The 14,954-nt window shown below is 36.1% G+C and overlaps 1 protein-coding gene across 1 annotated transcript in view; it reads right to left on the reverse strand.

Moving 5' to 3' along the window:
* Awh (LIM/homeobox protein arrowhead) overlaps window positions 1-14,954 on the reverse strand; it is a 54,359-nt gene extending 39,405 nt beyond the window's left edge. Inside the window, exon 1 of the mRNA XM_073075332.1 lies at window positions 14,763-14,954. Within this exon, the coding sequence (XP_072931433.1) occupies window positions 14,763-14,768 (6 nt within the window). The 5' untranslated portion in view covers window positions 14,769-14,954. The remainder of the gene's footprint in view (window positions 1-14,762) is intronic.

Raw genomic sequence — 14,954 nt, forward strand, 5'->3', positions numbered from 1 at the left:
TCAAACGTTATATAAATATCTTAGTTTATATAAATAAGGTATCTATAACCCTAATTAACCGTAGGTAAATATTCTATGCTGTGGATTTAAATTACACTTATTCAAAAAATTAACTACATAATTAACGATTTTAGAATTGGTTTCTTCAATAACAAACAAATTCTAAAAAACATATATAATCATAAATCGTTAAATATATAAACAAACATGATCTAGACGTAGAGAACAAACAAACATTGCAGTTGTAAAGGAATTTAAATACAATTTAATTCCTCTCCAAATCCGATTTGAGAAAGTATAAAACTTTGACAAGTATAAAATACGACTAAAAGGCATAAAAATGAACTCGAAAGAGGAGTCAATAACTTTTCCTCAATCCAAAAAATGTCGACGGCGTTCGACGGACGGTAATTAAATTTTATTTCCCAATGTTTGTCCGTCCGCGCTCCTCGGCTAATTTATTAATGCAGCGTCCATTCAGATTTAATAGCGCGGCTCCGTTCCGATATATCCACCGGCACACATTGTAGCGCACACTGTTGCCTGATTTGCACAAACAAAGTAAACCTCATTAAGTTGTGCTCGTATTCAAAATGTAATCATAATCGTCAGGCAAAAAATAAATAGCCCTTAAAAACACGAAAATCATTAAAGTAGAAAGCGGAAACTTCTTGTTGGATTTATGTTGAGGTGATAGTGAATAGACGCTTTGAACGTTGTATGTTTCGCGAAGATTTACTATTTACTAATAATAACTTTACGTTCTCTGTTTTAAGTCATACACAAACAATATTTTGAGTACATATAAAAAAATATGTAACATGTACTATCTGAATTGATGGATGTTCTGAGGAAACATCGCATAACTTGATCGGATCGGATTGGCGTAGGTACACTTAAATCTATGTTTAATTTTCTACATACATTAAATGTTACAGCAACGTTACTTATAACATGAAATTGTACAAATAATATTTAATTATTTACAATATTATAATAACTTGCGAGGAGTGACGAGCGAGCCGCTAAACGGAACGGAATAAAAAAAAAATGTGAGCCGTCACGGGACGCCTGGCAGATGTGAAACATCGACATTATTTTGTAAAAGTAATATGCAGAAAAGAACATATCGTGATAGGAACTAAATATGTCATAATGATAAAATAAAATATTACGTTTTTTTTCCTGATAACGATGACTATTTATTGAATTTGATTGCGCATGGCGACGCGTCGCCACACCGTACACACTACTGCCTATATACTGTATATATATACCATCGTATAGCGTGCGTCGCCACGCCAGAAATCGGTTTTACGTGCGGCTATAGATGTTTTACATCAAAAACAAAAAAGAGATTAATTAATTTAAGGCTACATGATATAGTTCAATATATGTAATAAACATAAATAATATAAATGAAAATGTATGGTGCCTATCGTCTGCAGAATAGAAGAAATATTCGTTCGAGAGCCGTAGATAACGTGTCCCGTTCGACACCCAAACGAGTTCAAACGAGCCGTTGGGTTCTCCGTGCCGCGTATTATTCTGTAAACCCGTATAAAATATCTACGCGCGGCGAAAGGCACAAATTGATAAATTACATCGAGCAGGACAACTTTAATCCCTACGAAATGAGCTCTTACATGGGGATTACGATGCCAGCCATGTTAACTTCTTTACGGAGCACGGCAGCGTGCCGGCGTGCCGGCCGCGTGACGTACGGCGCGGATTGTCCGCGCTCCGACACTCGTAACCAACTAATAATAACTCCCTAATGAAATATGTCCCCGCAACCCGTTCATAAGTAATGGCGTTATGTGTTATGTTAATGTGCTTATTTGGAACCTCTTTCACTTCTTCCGACTATCAAACTTACATGGGTTCACAGCAAGCAATGTAATTGGGCTGTTACGATATAGAAATTGGTTGAGATCACGTATTTTATCGTTTAATTTCTATGTTCGTGGATAAGGTTTCTGTAAGCGGTTGTAACCGCACTTAATAATTTAAAAGATGATACTATTGATCTGAATCACAACCGATTAACAGAACGATCGAATCATTCGGGAGGGTTGTTTTGAAATATGCGATGTTTTCACTCCGAACGCGTCGAGCCTTTTTTGTGGGCGCGATGAAACGCTTTGTGGCTGGAGTGTTATCGAACACTATTAACATCGCATGAACCATCTGTTTGATGAAATATTAATGGGGTTGGATTCCTCCAGGCATAGTGCACGGCGAGTGCGGGACGAGCGGTATTAATCACCGGTACATAATCGTATTGTGTATTTGTCGGAGGTGTGAATGTTTACAGGCCGGACCGATGGTCATCTGTCACTGTCCAAACAACTCCGGCAACTTATTCGGTATCCGGTGGCCTGCCGCCGTGATGTAGTGCTCCACATAAATAAGTAAAGATTGCAACAAACCTATTACAACCACTTCAGTTTTAAATGAGTTAGTCATAGTTATAATGAAATGTTTTACCTTAAATCTCGCAACCCCGTTCATAATGTTTTATTTTTATCTTGCCCACGAACCACATTGTACCCAGTAAGTACCATCTTTTTATGTTTTAGCCCACAGTTTATACCTAATGGCATAAGGTAGGTAAACTTTATTTAATTCAAACCTCGGTTCTGTCAAGATTGCAACTATGACCTACATACCTCCGGGCTCGGGTGGTATGCGCAATGGTTCACTTCACTCCGGGTGGTTTCTTGACTTACACACCAATATAACAGTGCATACAGGTCCAATATAAAATTGCATACGCTGCTGCTTATAGGCAGAAGTTCCTCACCTACTTAAACCTAAAGTCATATCTCCAGGTCAAACCCGCTCCAGTCGCAAGGAGTCCTCCATATCCTGAAACTGTAGAGATTTTATCTGACATCTGGATCACTATAGTCGTATCCCATTTGAATAAGTATAGTTTGTTATTCAAACAAAACAGTTTTAACAAGCCGTAACGTCCCGTAAACCCTTGGGAGTGGTCGATCTGATAGTGGTGCGCTACCGTGGAGTGGCGGCCCAAAAAGCGAAGAAAGAGTTGTTAGATGACAGGGCGAGGATGGCCTGTTTATTGAATAAACAAGGGCGCAGAGCGTCGGCGAGGCGGCTATTGTGGCCCATGACGAGACGGTTCTCGCGAGATCTGAGGCAGGGTTCCGTCGGACTACACCGCGTGCTCTTTTCTTGTGAGTTTTGAGTAACCATTTGTGTATGATACCACCAAAACCCTGATATTTCAATTGTAACTGCCAAATTGCGTATGTTACGCATAAAGTTGTGACTAAGTCGAGAACGTGTCGTTGTTGACTAGTGACTCTTCGAGGACTTTGGTTCGTATGATGATGATTCATGATCTACATGCGCCAAGAAATACAATCCGCTTTCACTGTTTTTTTTTTAAGATAGTTAATCAACGCTTAATTGATTTATTTTGATTTATATTGATTTTTATGTTTATATATAAGTGTCATTATGTACGCGATAGGTAATATATATTATCTAAATATAAAAGTACCCATACAGAACCAAATCAAAGTAAGGGACATTCGGTCAAAGTATTTTTTTAATAAGCCCGCCTCTTGACGTGTTGAAATGCGGACGGGCAGAGCTCTAATCAATTGTCCTCGGCCGACATGAAGAACAAAAAAACATTTAAACTCATACAGACTTTGATTTGTGGAATATTAAAATATTCGGGATGTCTCGCGCTCGCCCTTCTTTTGTGGCGACTCGATATTGAATATCATTTATTGGGTGAGAATGGCTCTTGTTAAAAACCTTAAAAAGAGGTCGGGTGAAATATTAAAATTAGACTGACCGTTTTTCACAATAAGATATTGAAAAGTTTAGTAAAATGATTATTGAATATAAAACTGTCTGTTAAAATGATCAGGAAGGCTTTGACACGATGACACTTAGCATGTTTCACAGAAATTGCAAATAAATTACCGTTTTTGAGTTGTATCAATTTCTTACTTAATTTCTCCTATATAAATGAAGCATACCTCAAAATATGTACTGTTTTTTTACTTGAGGTTATATTGATTTAGTAGCTTTCTAAAATAAATATATTTTCCATTTCAAATCGAAGTAAAATGCCACCTGTGTTGCAACGTCAAGATAAATGTTTTTAAATGTAAATCGAATACAAACTGCGTGCAAGAATTATTCTTGATCGCAAAATGTTATAAATTATAATAGTGGGTATATTAAAATATAAAAAAAAGAACTAGTAAATCTCGACGGCATAAGTATTTTTTTTTTGTTCACGAGGGGGAAACCTTTAAAAGGTACCCGACGCCGTGGCAGCACACCGGGTTATGTGGGATTTTTACCGCACTAAAACCCCCCTGGTGGCCATCCTCAGCGCTTGGTGGAGAACTACGGGATCTCCGGCGAAACACAACCGGAATCCTCCAAGCACGATGCCCTATCAGGCCCTGCCCTGTGGGGAGCAATTTACGCCCCTCCCGCATACCAGGTGTTTACGACGGTATGCGACCACACATACCGCCGTCCTTCCCGGGGTCGCTTGCTGGACGGTTCGATCCATCACTCTTGCCGCCCGCAACCCCGGAAGCCCCCTTTTAGTCGCCTCTTACGACAGGCAGGGAATACCGTAGCCCTATTCTTGTCCCGGGACTACAGGGACCGACCGCGCAAATACCTACCACCGCCACATCCGTATCTAGCGAGGAGCAGTTCTTGCGTTTTGGTGGAAGGGTACGGAGGACTAGCATCTTAGTCCGCAGGAGTTGCAAAGTATCTATATTCGGCTCCAAGTAGAACATCTGTTTCGTAATTAGTAGTTGCCGTAGGCGACTCTGCTTGCGCTTTTGCTACTTGAATATCATAATAAACAGTCTACCAATTTACCCATGAGTATTCTCAAGTATTTTTTTTGTCTTTATTTCTTGTCTGGAACAATAAGCGAATGAACTTGATTCAGAGTTAAGCTCCCACATCAAGTTAGATTGTAATGTTAGATAGACTTAGGCCATCCTGTAAGAAATAAGTCTTCCGCATGTACTCGTAGGTATTTACTATTTACTCGTATCTAGTTTTAAGTGATATTGAATTCGAAAGAAGTGTTTTAATGTGGGATGAGTGTGGAAAAATGTTTTATTGGGGGATGTTTAAGAATGTCAGATAATTACTTAAAGTAAAAGAAATAAATCATTATTACAACATCTTTTACCATAGTAATATTGTTTTAGTACGAATATTTTTATAAGGAATTTGGTTTTGCATAAAAGTTTGAAGTCTGAATAACTTATGATCGTCGTAGGAGGTAAAGTATATGAAAGCAACATAGGTAATATGAAATTGATTTTGATGTTATAACAATGATATAGGGATGACGATGATGATCGTACAATTGGTGGTGGTAGGGGGTAGCGTACCGCATTCCAGCGCCAGGCGGGTGGCCGGGGCTGCGGCCGGGGTCGCGGCGCCCGGGCCGACTGTTGACCCGTCAAGCGATCGATCCGCGCCGAAGAAGACATTCGCATCGCTCGCGGTGATACATTCCGATCATTAATATCGGCATTGAGCCGGTGGCAGCGCTGCGGGGCTCCGCGCCGGCTCGCTCGCTTTAAATAACATATTAGCCTCCAAAGCGACCGCCGCCATATTTCTCGATGGATCGAATAAGTTTTTCGGTAAATCGGGACGTAACGAATCGCCACCGACGACAGCGCGCGATTTATCGCGCGCACCCGATAATGCCCGGTAATCGGATTTGGTGTAACGCACGCGGCCCACGCGGCGTGCTGCGGCCGTCCGCCTGCCCGCCGCCGCCGTCTGCGCAGCCCCACCACACACACCACACTGTCTATGTACCCACACTCTCTGTATTCATACTCACAAGAGTAATATAAATACCTAATATTACTTAAATTGACAAAAAATATTTCATTGTTATGTGATGTATTTAATATGAACAATAATGACGCTATTTTTAACACGTTTTTATTAGCTTGGGTTGTATGTATGTATGTAACTATGTAACGGAATCTTTGAACCCGATTTCTATCCACTTTGAACGTTCAGTTTAATTCAAAATTTAGAAGAATTATCAAAAACCGATGACAATACACGATTTTTATAATTTTGTACCATTGTCATTATCAACATTCTCAGGATTCACCATTTTCGAGGCGAGATTGTTCGAGCGCCTTAGAGAAAGTTCATCGGAAGTTACTAGATTGATTTTTAGGATTCCATACTCACAGGGTAAAACGAAACCCTCCGCTGTCTGTTCGTGTGTCACAGGGCTTTGTCTCTTAAACCGTAATAGATAGACACCTGATTTTTTATAAAGCATGCATAATGGTGGTCGCTATAATAACAAATACTAAAAATAAATAAAATAAATATAGTTTAAAAACTAAAAAACACTTTTTAGTTTTTTTTTCTTTTTTTTTATAATATAGGAGTAGCAGACGAGCATACAGTCCACCTGATGGTAAGTGGCTACTGCCGCCCATGGACATCTGTAATCAACCCTAGATAGGATTAGATATTCCCACCTAAGTTCGGCCTCAGATGCGCCGCTACCCCTGAGGACTAAGCTGGAACGCCTCGGAAAAGTCTGTCTCCCTTACCACACCCTTTAAACCGGAACACAGCAGCGCCTAACACTTCTGTTATTAGGTAGAAATAGGTGTGGCGGTGGTGCCGCCGGAGTCGAACCATAAAGGGTTCTACCACCTTCAAACTTTTTAAACTATATTTATATTAAACAAATATTAATATTTCTTAAACTATAATGTCCTACCACGGTTCATGATAGAAAACTGCATCGTATAATTGTAAGTTCTTAATTTAAAATGCATGAGCAATAATGTGTTTACTTTACCTAATGTGGGTCTTAATAATACAATAAACTGAAGTTTATTGAAAGCAATCTAGATTACATTTTTTTTAGATTTTGTGAAGCGTGAGTGCGTTATTATGTATATGTTATTATGTATTATTTTATTGTTGAAAAGAAAAAATGCGTGAATTCCATTAAGTAACTATTATGTAGTCATACCATGTAGGGTTTTACTAACTAAAACGGCTATAGTTCAAATGAAATATGTTAAAATGTATCGCATGCAGCGGCCGGGCGGCGGTCGCGCGTTGATGTCTTTTGTCCGCGGCCGCGCGCCGCCACTGCCGGCGTTAGCGAACAGAACCAATAATTGCAAGATGAGGTATACCTGAGGATGGCGCGGAGTATACTCCCGGAAAAATAGGAGGACCTACCTTTTAATTGTATATGTATATAAAACTAATAAGTTATCGAGACGAATTGTGTCTTAAGAAGATAGGCATCCATGAGGCCATACGGACACGATGTATCTTTTTAATTAAACGTTTCAAAGTTTTATTTCATGGAATAGTCATCTCCAGAGTCATACCTACCAGAGCCAGCTCTATACGTGAACTTGAATTTGGGTTTACTTCTTTTTCATTTTATAATATTATGAATTCCATTAATAATAATCCCCATAAATAATAACTATTGACGTTCTACGTTTTACAAAGTATTTATAAATATTTAGTAAGTAAGTAGTTACTTAAATATAAGAGGTAGTGGTCAATCACATTTGGAATACCACCCGTAAATACTATCACAATCCTATTTTCATTTTTTCGGCAGGAAGGTACGTATGAGTCATGTACCTAATATGTAAACCGTGACAAGACAACAAATATATTTATTTATCCCATTAAGTTCCTTGTTTAACGAAAATAGATAAACGTCTATATAATAATGTAACTTGTTAAAAAGCCTACAACGCCGACCCCCGACCTACTCGATATCATTGATGCTCATTTTTATCACTAGTATACCCATACCCATATTACCCATATTATTTTCACAAGCACACTTTTCGGTTTTTCCGTATTTCTGAAAGTTATAAAATTGCCGATAAATTGTACAAATCACAATTTAATATAGGTAGTCATTTATGAGGCTGTATTTTAGTATTTTTCATAATCCTTATTGTAGCTACCAGAATCCTAAATATTTAGTATTTTAATCTACCAAATACAGAAGTGGTCACTAGTGTCAAATACCGCAATTACCGCTCATAAATGAGTACGTTAAAATGCAATAAAGGCGTCCTACACGCAAACTATGCCTACGGCAAACTTTGCCACCGTAATTGAATCACAAAAAATACTATCACCTTCAAATTTTAATGAGACGAAAGTACTAATGATAAAAAAGTTGAACAAATAAACGTTGTTTTTCTGTGATCATGAGTGAAGATACCACGCAGCGGGTGAGCAGTCGGAGATTTTCGGCATTTGAAATACCTATTATAACGTAAAATGCTTCTGTAGCCATAACGAATATGACAGCAGAGATGACGATTACACTCGTTTAAAAAAGGAATACGTCGTTATCCTCTAATATGTATAGGCTTGCATTTAAAGTCGTACGAGGAACTTACGTCAGTCGCAGGGATGCACAACCATAAAATAATATAAACAAAGATAATACACATCATTTTAAGAATTTTGGCCACAATTTCCACTTTATAGCTCATTATCATCAGATCAGCTCCAAAGTACCAAATTATTGTATTGTTAAGCAAACTACAAACACGTTTCGGATGCACTTCCGAAAACCCCCCGCATTTTAGCACGCGCTTTATATTTATATAGTGTGGAATTTTCTATAGTCGGTACTGAAACTTTCCCTGTCCCAACCTCACCTAGCCAATAATACAGTACCGAGTTACAGTACTAGTTAGTTTTTCTTATATTCTAAATAGCAAGTGAGGTACCTTTCTGAAGTAATATTTCAGTTCAGTAATATTTTTTCACCCCGAATAGAGAAAAAAAAAAGTGAAATGTAGTTGTTACTCTGGATTAGAAACTTAAATAATAGGCCCTTTTTTACACCTTAATATCTTTTAAGTTATCTATTTAAATGTGGTACACCGACTATCTGATAGTATTTACAGAAAAAATAAACGGTGTATAACCTTATTTGTACGAGTACATGCAGTTAACGAAAGGAGGTAACGAGGGCTAAATTAAAGCCAATCGATATAATATCCTAAACGGTGCCACTTTTACTAAGGTATTTTTTTACTCTGAGAAGTCAGCTCCTTACATATGAGCCCCTCAAGTTTGTCGTGGTATTTACAGGTCACCTTGTGTACTATACATGTAAACATCTAAATCGGATTTATGGCTACTGGCGCTCAAAAAATCTACTTAAATTCGTTTTCACTTTTCGTCATAAGCGGGACATACTGTATATACCAATATAATTAAAAATAAACTTCTTAAAAAATACAAAAAATATTTATAATTGTGAAAAGAATTATTTCTAGAACGCTTTGAACATTTATTATGAGGAGAGCATAATAAAGTGAACCTCCATTTTAACATTTATTATTACTTTGTATACGCATAGAGACTGTCGAGACGTGATTCCTTACGTTGGGAGGACTAAGATGGTAGTTTTATATGTAAGCACGCCGGCATCCAAACTGTTCCACGGTAACGCTATGCATTGGTATAATGGTGGCATCTTCCCGGTCGAACTACACCGGCTCTATCAAATTTTATCCTTGCTCTTTATGAAGTTGGGCAGATATAAACGGGCAACCATGACCATTCAACTGGACTGCAAGCCTTAAGTCGTATAAAATAAATATATAGTTTAATTCGGAGAAATTATTATTATATTTCCCCAAAAACATTAAACAAAGTGTACTGTATCTATATTACCTACAGATAGGAGTAAAACGATTATTATACTAGGAGCGATAGAAGTAAGCGTAAAAATGCATATGAAGCTAATTCAAGTTTTGTTAGTTTATTAATTTGTCAGCAATTCTCCTGCACTTTAATATAAAGTACAAGGTACGGAGGCGACGGTAAACTCAACGGATGGATAATTTTACAACCAAGTTCGCATACGTCATTAAACATTCATGTAAACTCATTTTTTTCTATAGAAGCAGATAGCAAGCCAATTAAAAGGTTTGACAGAATAGAAATGTTATTTACGCAGCTCTGAGAACGATAAAAACAGGGTAAATTTTTCAAATAGGCCTTCAGGGCCAAATCCGAAACTAGAAGGATTAGCGAAAAATGCTGAAAGGAATTATGAGGACGATTTTGATAAAAACTAAAACTGCATCATTAGTTTTTTCGGTAAGTCGGTAGTCGGTAATCGAAGTTCATTTTGAAAAAAAATACAATATTATTTCTCTATCTGATATAGTGTTGCTTCATCATCATCATCATCATCATCATCAACCCATTACTATCCCACTGCTGGGCACGGGTCTCCTCTCATAATGAGAAGGATTAGGCCATAGTCCACAGCGTGGCTAAGTGCGTATTGGTAGACTTCACATACTTTTGAGGGTATTATTATTTTTAATCTCTCAGATATGCAGGGAAACCTGCATATCACGCATATCACGATGTTTTCCTTCACCGTTTAGCAAGTGATAATTAATTTCTAATACGCACATAATTTTGAAAAATCAGAGGTGCCTGAGGTTTGAACCTCGGACCCCTCGATCGAGAGACCGAATTTCTCAACCACTAGGCTACCACTGCCAAGTGTTGCTTATAAGGATCAAATTATTTGGTATTAAGTTTATTAATTTTGATATAGTATGACAATGCTTTTAGATATCCTTTAAAATATATTTATAACTATTACACAAGTATAAGACCTCACTCTGAAAAAAGAAAAATACTTAAGAATAATACAGACATGGAATGTTATTTAGGCCTACTGATGTTTGCAGGACGGACCTGCTCACGGATATGGCGGATAGGATGGTGTCGTTTCGTCTGCCTTGAGTGGCAATTCAGTAAGTAAATTTACGAAAAAAAATATTCACTTGCAAATAACTTACTAGCATCTTCTTCAATCTTATCGAATGGTTTGCGCTAGTAATATCAGAGATTATATAGGTTTGTGGCTAAAAAAACTGTGTGTGAAATGAATGAAAAATTAATAAAAATAAGTCGTAAAAAGCGACGGTAATTGGTCCCTTTGACTCATTTCTGAATGGTACATCTCATTTTTAGATGCATATAATATGTACTTCAGTAAATATCGAATTCGACGGTAATTAAAGAATATTTACGACAAATTTAGCCCACAGACGTAACGAAACGATTAACAAAATCTTGTCCTATCTTGTGTGTGATTGGTTGTTTGTTTACCTCATTTGTATGTATACATACAAGTATTGCCGCTCGGCAGGTGTTTAGAATTAAATGAAGTTAAATTGAATTCTATATTTAATGTTGTTCTATATTCAATAAAAAGGCTTACACATATACTCTTTAGGTCAAATTCTGCTTATGGTAGGCCTATTCTCCTTCCCCTTATCTTGCTTACCTACAATCAAACCAGTCTTCACTCAAGTAGTAACTTTTTAAAAGTTAAATTTGAAATAATAAAACCGACGAACCAATTATGAAGCAAAAAATAATAGGTACGTATTGACATACAATATGAATTGTCGCGGCGGAGTCCCTCACAAGTGAATACTTGTAGTAATACGTTCAGTAGTATTATACTCTTAGTAGTTATAGTATTATACTAGTATCAGTACTAGAAGTAGTATGTAGAATTAATTATATTAGATATCCTTATAACTTTAAATATGCAACAGTTATATCGTAAAAATTAAATACTTTTCGTTATTGTTAAGTTATTGTTGTTTATCATAGATAGACTGTCAAATAAATTAGCTTGGCTGGTTTGTAAAAATTACTGAGCATTTAAAGTAAATTATTAGATATGTAATTCCACTCGTTTCACCAAACTATACAGGAATTTATACCAGAAGTGGGTAGAATGCAACAGGCCTGAGATAGTTGATGTTTATGGGAGTTAATATTTATGATCCTGAAAATATATATTATTTCCTGCTAATTTGGGCATCGAGCGGTGTCGAATGTGTCCTAATTTGAATTCCAAATGATCTATATTTAGCGCCGCCGCCCGCGCCGCGCTCTTGAACTTAACCTCGGTGCTGTCACACTACCACATATATTTAATGTCCTACTTTCAAGAAAGTAGAGCAACAGAGTATTCAATATTTATTATTCAGATTTTTATACTATTTAAAAAAGCTTTTTATGTTTCTTTTCGTATTCGTTGCAATATTTCTTCAAAACACATTCTTAGCTTTGATAAATCTTTTTATCTTGGCTACTCTAATGAAAATTTAACGAAGATTTAATGACGTGGAAAAAGTATTCTGTAAAGTCTATATTGAATAGAATATTTCGATTTTAAATTTGAAAAAAGTTTTCGATATATATAATGTGCTTGAATCTTGCACCAAAATAACAAAGCTTATATTTGTAAGATTTAGGTACACTACTTTGTTTTATTTGAATGTAATTGCTGCGGCGCATCGGACGACCTTGTCGCGAGCAGCTGGTCAAAAAACCAAGAAAAACTAATTATAATTTATGTCTACCATTACGCATATATTTATTTTAATTATATAAATAATGTGTAATTGGATAATTGAACAGTTTCTAGGTAAAGTGAGTAGCCGTGAACCTACGACATAATCCTGAAATACCTACGACAATCAGGTAGGTAGGTTGGTAGGGTAATTGCAGTCTTTAATGCTTACTGCAGAAACATATTTGAATGTCAAATAATATACATTCTACAAATCTAAATTTAATCTAATCACAAATCCGTTAAAAATGTTTAATAAAACTTACCTTTTCAAGTAGGTAGGTAGGTATAGGTATATTCTACCTATAACTATATAAACTAAACTATAAAAGTAATAAGGCCGTAGCAAATGTAAAGCACGTAACAGTATATGTATTAAACAATAATTGCTTAATCTATAAATGGGCTAAACAGTACTATTTTTTCTACGTGTTTACCAATTTTCTTCTTTCTTCTTAAGTTTCTAATGATGAAATGAACTGACGAAATTTTATCATTTAAAAAAATGAAACAAGAATTTAAATTTAGGTACTTTTTAGATGTTGCTACATTTTTTTCCAAAAGAGCAAATATTTATATCTGCACGTAATATTACATAACCAAAGTTTGTTTATATTTACAATTATAGTAAATACGCTTGTAAGGATTATTAAAACATAAATTCATAAAATTTTCATGAGATACATACGTACACAAGAATAGGTATTTGATTATTTTTAAAAGTATGTCAATGATGACCAACAAAGGGATTTTGTTCTCGTGAAAGATCAATATCACGGCAGCCTGCATACGAGTCAATCTTATTGGAATCAGTAACGTGCATTGAAATGCTAAGACGCTTTATATGTAAGGTTTTGGAGTTCAATTATTTAGTTTTTGGTAATAGTTATCTTTCGCCGGCAACTCCGCGGCAAGAAAGCAAAGTCATTTAAAATGTGACTCTATATTTATTCTAAATGTGCTTGTGAGAATTTAAAATAGCAAAGTACATTAAAACATTTATCTCATCAGATTCTTAATTATATTAGATACCAAAGGTGAAACCTCTCAACCGCCGACCTTAGATCTTAATAGTAGTATTCTTAGGTTTGATAAATATATCTTTGAGCTGCAGTATGGCGCAGAGCGGGTAAGGTTTCTACTTGAAAGCCATAAAAATATAACTATATTCATTTATGATTTAACGATAAAGTTTAAAAATAACGAACCTAGGCTACTTATCTCATAGAGGTGCGACACACTTCGAGAGCTAAAGTAGGTAAAAAGTGCGTATTTATTGTTTACATTTTTTATTACCGATAACTCTACAATCTACATTATCGTCAACTCAGTACTGTCCCACTGCTGGGCACGGTTTTTCTCTTAGCATGACATCTCTTTCTTTCTCTTTCTCTGTATTCCTAATTGCGAAATAGAGGACTGTACGCATTCTTGTGAATTTTCAAAAGCTCTCAAGCTTGATTTTTTCGCGATACCTTTCTTCGTTATTCAAGCAATCGGAGAGACCGCTCTACCGAGAAGCCAAGTCTAGACGACTAGAGTATCAGCGCATCTATATTAAATACACACACTTGTTATGAAGACAACATTTTTGAACGGTTATTATATGAGTTATAATTTGTTAACATTTCAAATTCTTATCTCATTTTAAATTCTTAAGTGAAAATGAATAAAATAAACGAATGCTGATAATCACAGGCATATAGATTGTAGGTATCTCAAGTGATTTATATAACTTCATAAGTCACACGGTAGAGCGGTAGTGCCTCATGAATACCTAATCACTTGAGCTTATTTAAGTAATTGAAAGATCTCTAATGAAGTAAATGTTGTGTACCTTATTGTTTTATTTTGTTTAATTTGCTACAGATCGAATTCAGATATAAGTTCTTATACCTGCAAAGTTATGCAATCAAATTTATGTGCCTTTCTTAACTATTAGTTCTCCTGTAATAAAACCAATTTTAGAGAATAATTTCTGAGTAAATTTAAGATCTTCATTAAGTATGCACCTACGCAGTTACTTATTAATTCGTTTAGTTTTTGTGGTGTCAGTAATTCAGTGGTGGCATGTCAGTTGTTTGTAATTAATATTTTAGTACTTAGATGTATCAAATATTGAATAAGTAAGATGTAGTGGACACAATACAACAAGTTTACACATATGTATTTCTACAAGTATGTTCTCTCGTTAAAAAGAAGTACATATTATCTGGATCCAACTTTCTTATAGGTTATTGTGTAAAAATGAATATTATGTTTTATGAAAACCGCATCTTACCTTCATCTCTACTTTAACGCCCAACACCTTGACGACTTATTGTTCTGCTTACCACAAAATAAACCAAACTAAACACGTATGTCGGAAGTCCGCGGCATCAACCGTCGAAATACATCGCGCGGTACCGACTTGTCACTGGTATCTGAAGGGGCACTACGTCCGGGAGCGCGGCTGGTGCACGACCACTCACCA

Source organism: Epargyreus clarus, unplaced genomic scaffold (assembly GCF_041222505.1).
Source record: "Epargyreus clarus isolate Ecla_fem2 unplaced genomic scaffold, WU_Ecla_fem_2.2 ptg000007l, whole genome shotgun sequence".
NCBI lineage: Eukaryota > Metazoa > Arthropoda > Insecta > Lepidoptera > Hesperiidae > Epargyreus > Epargyreus clarus.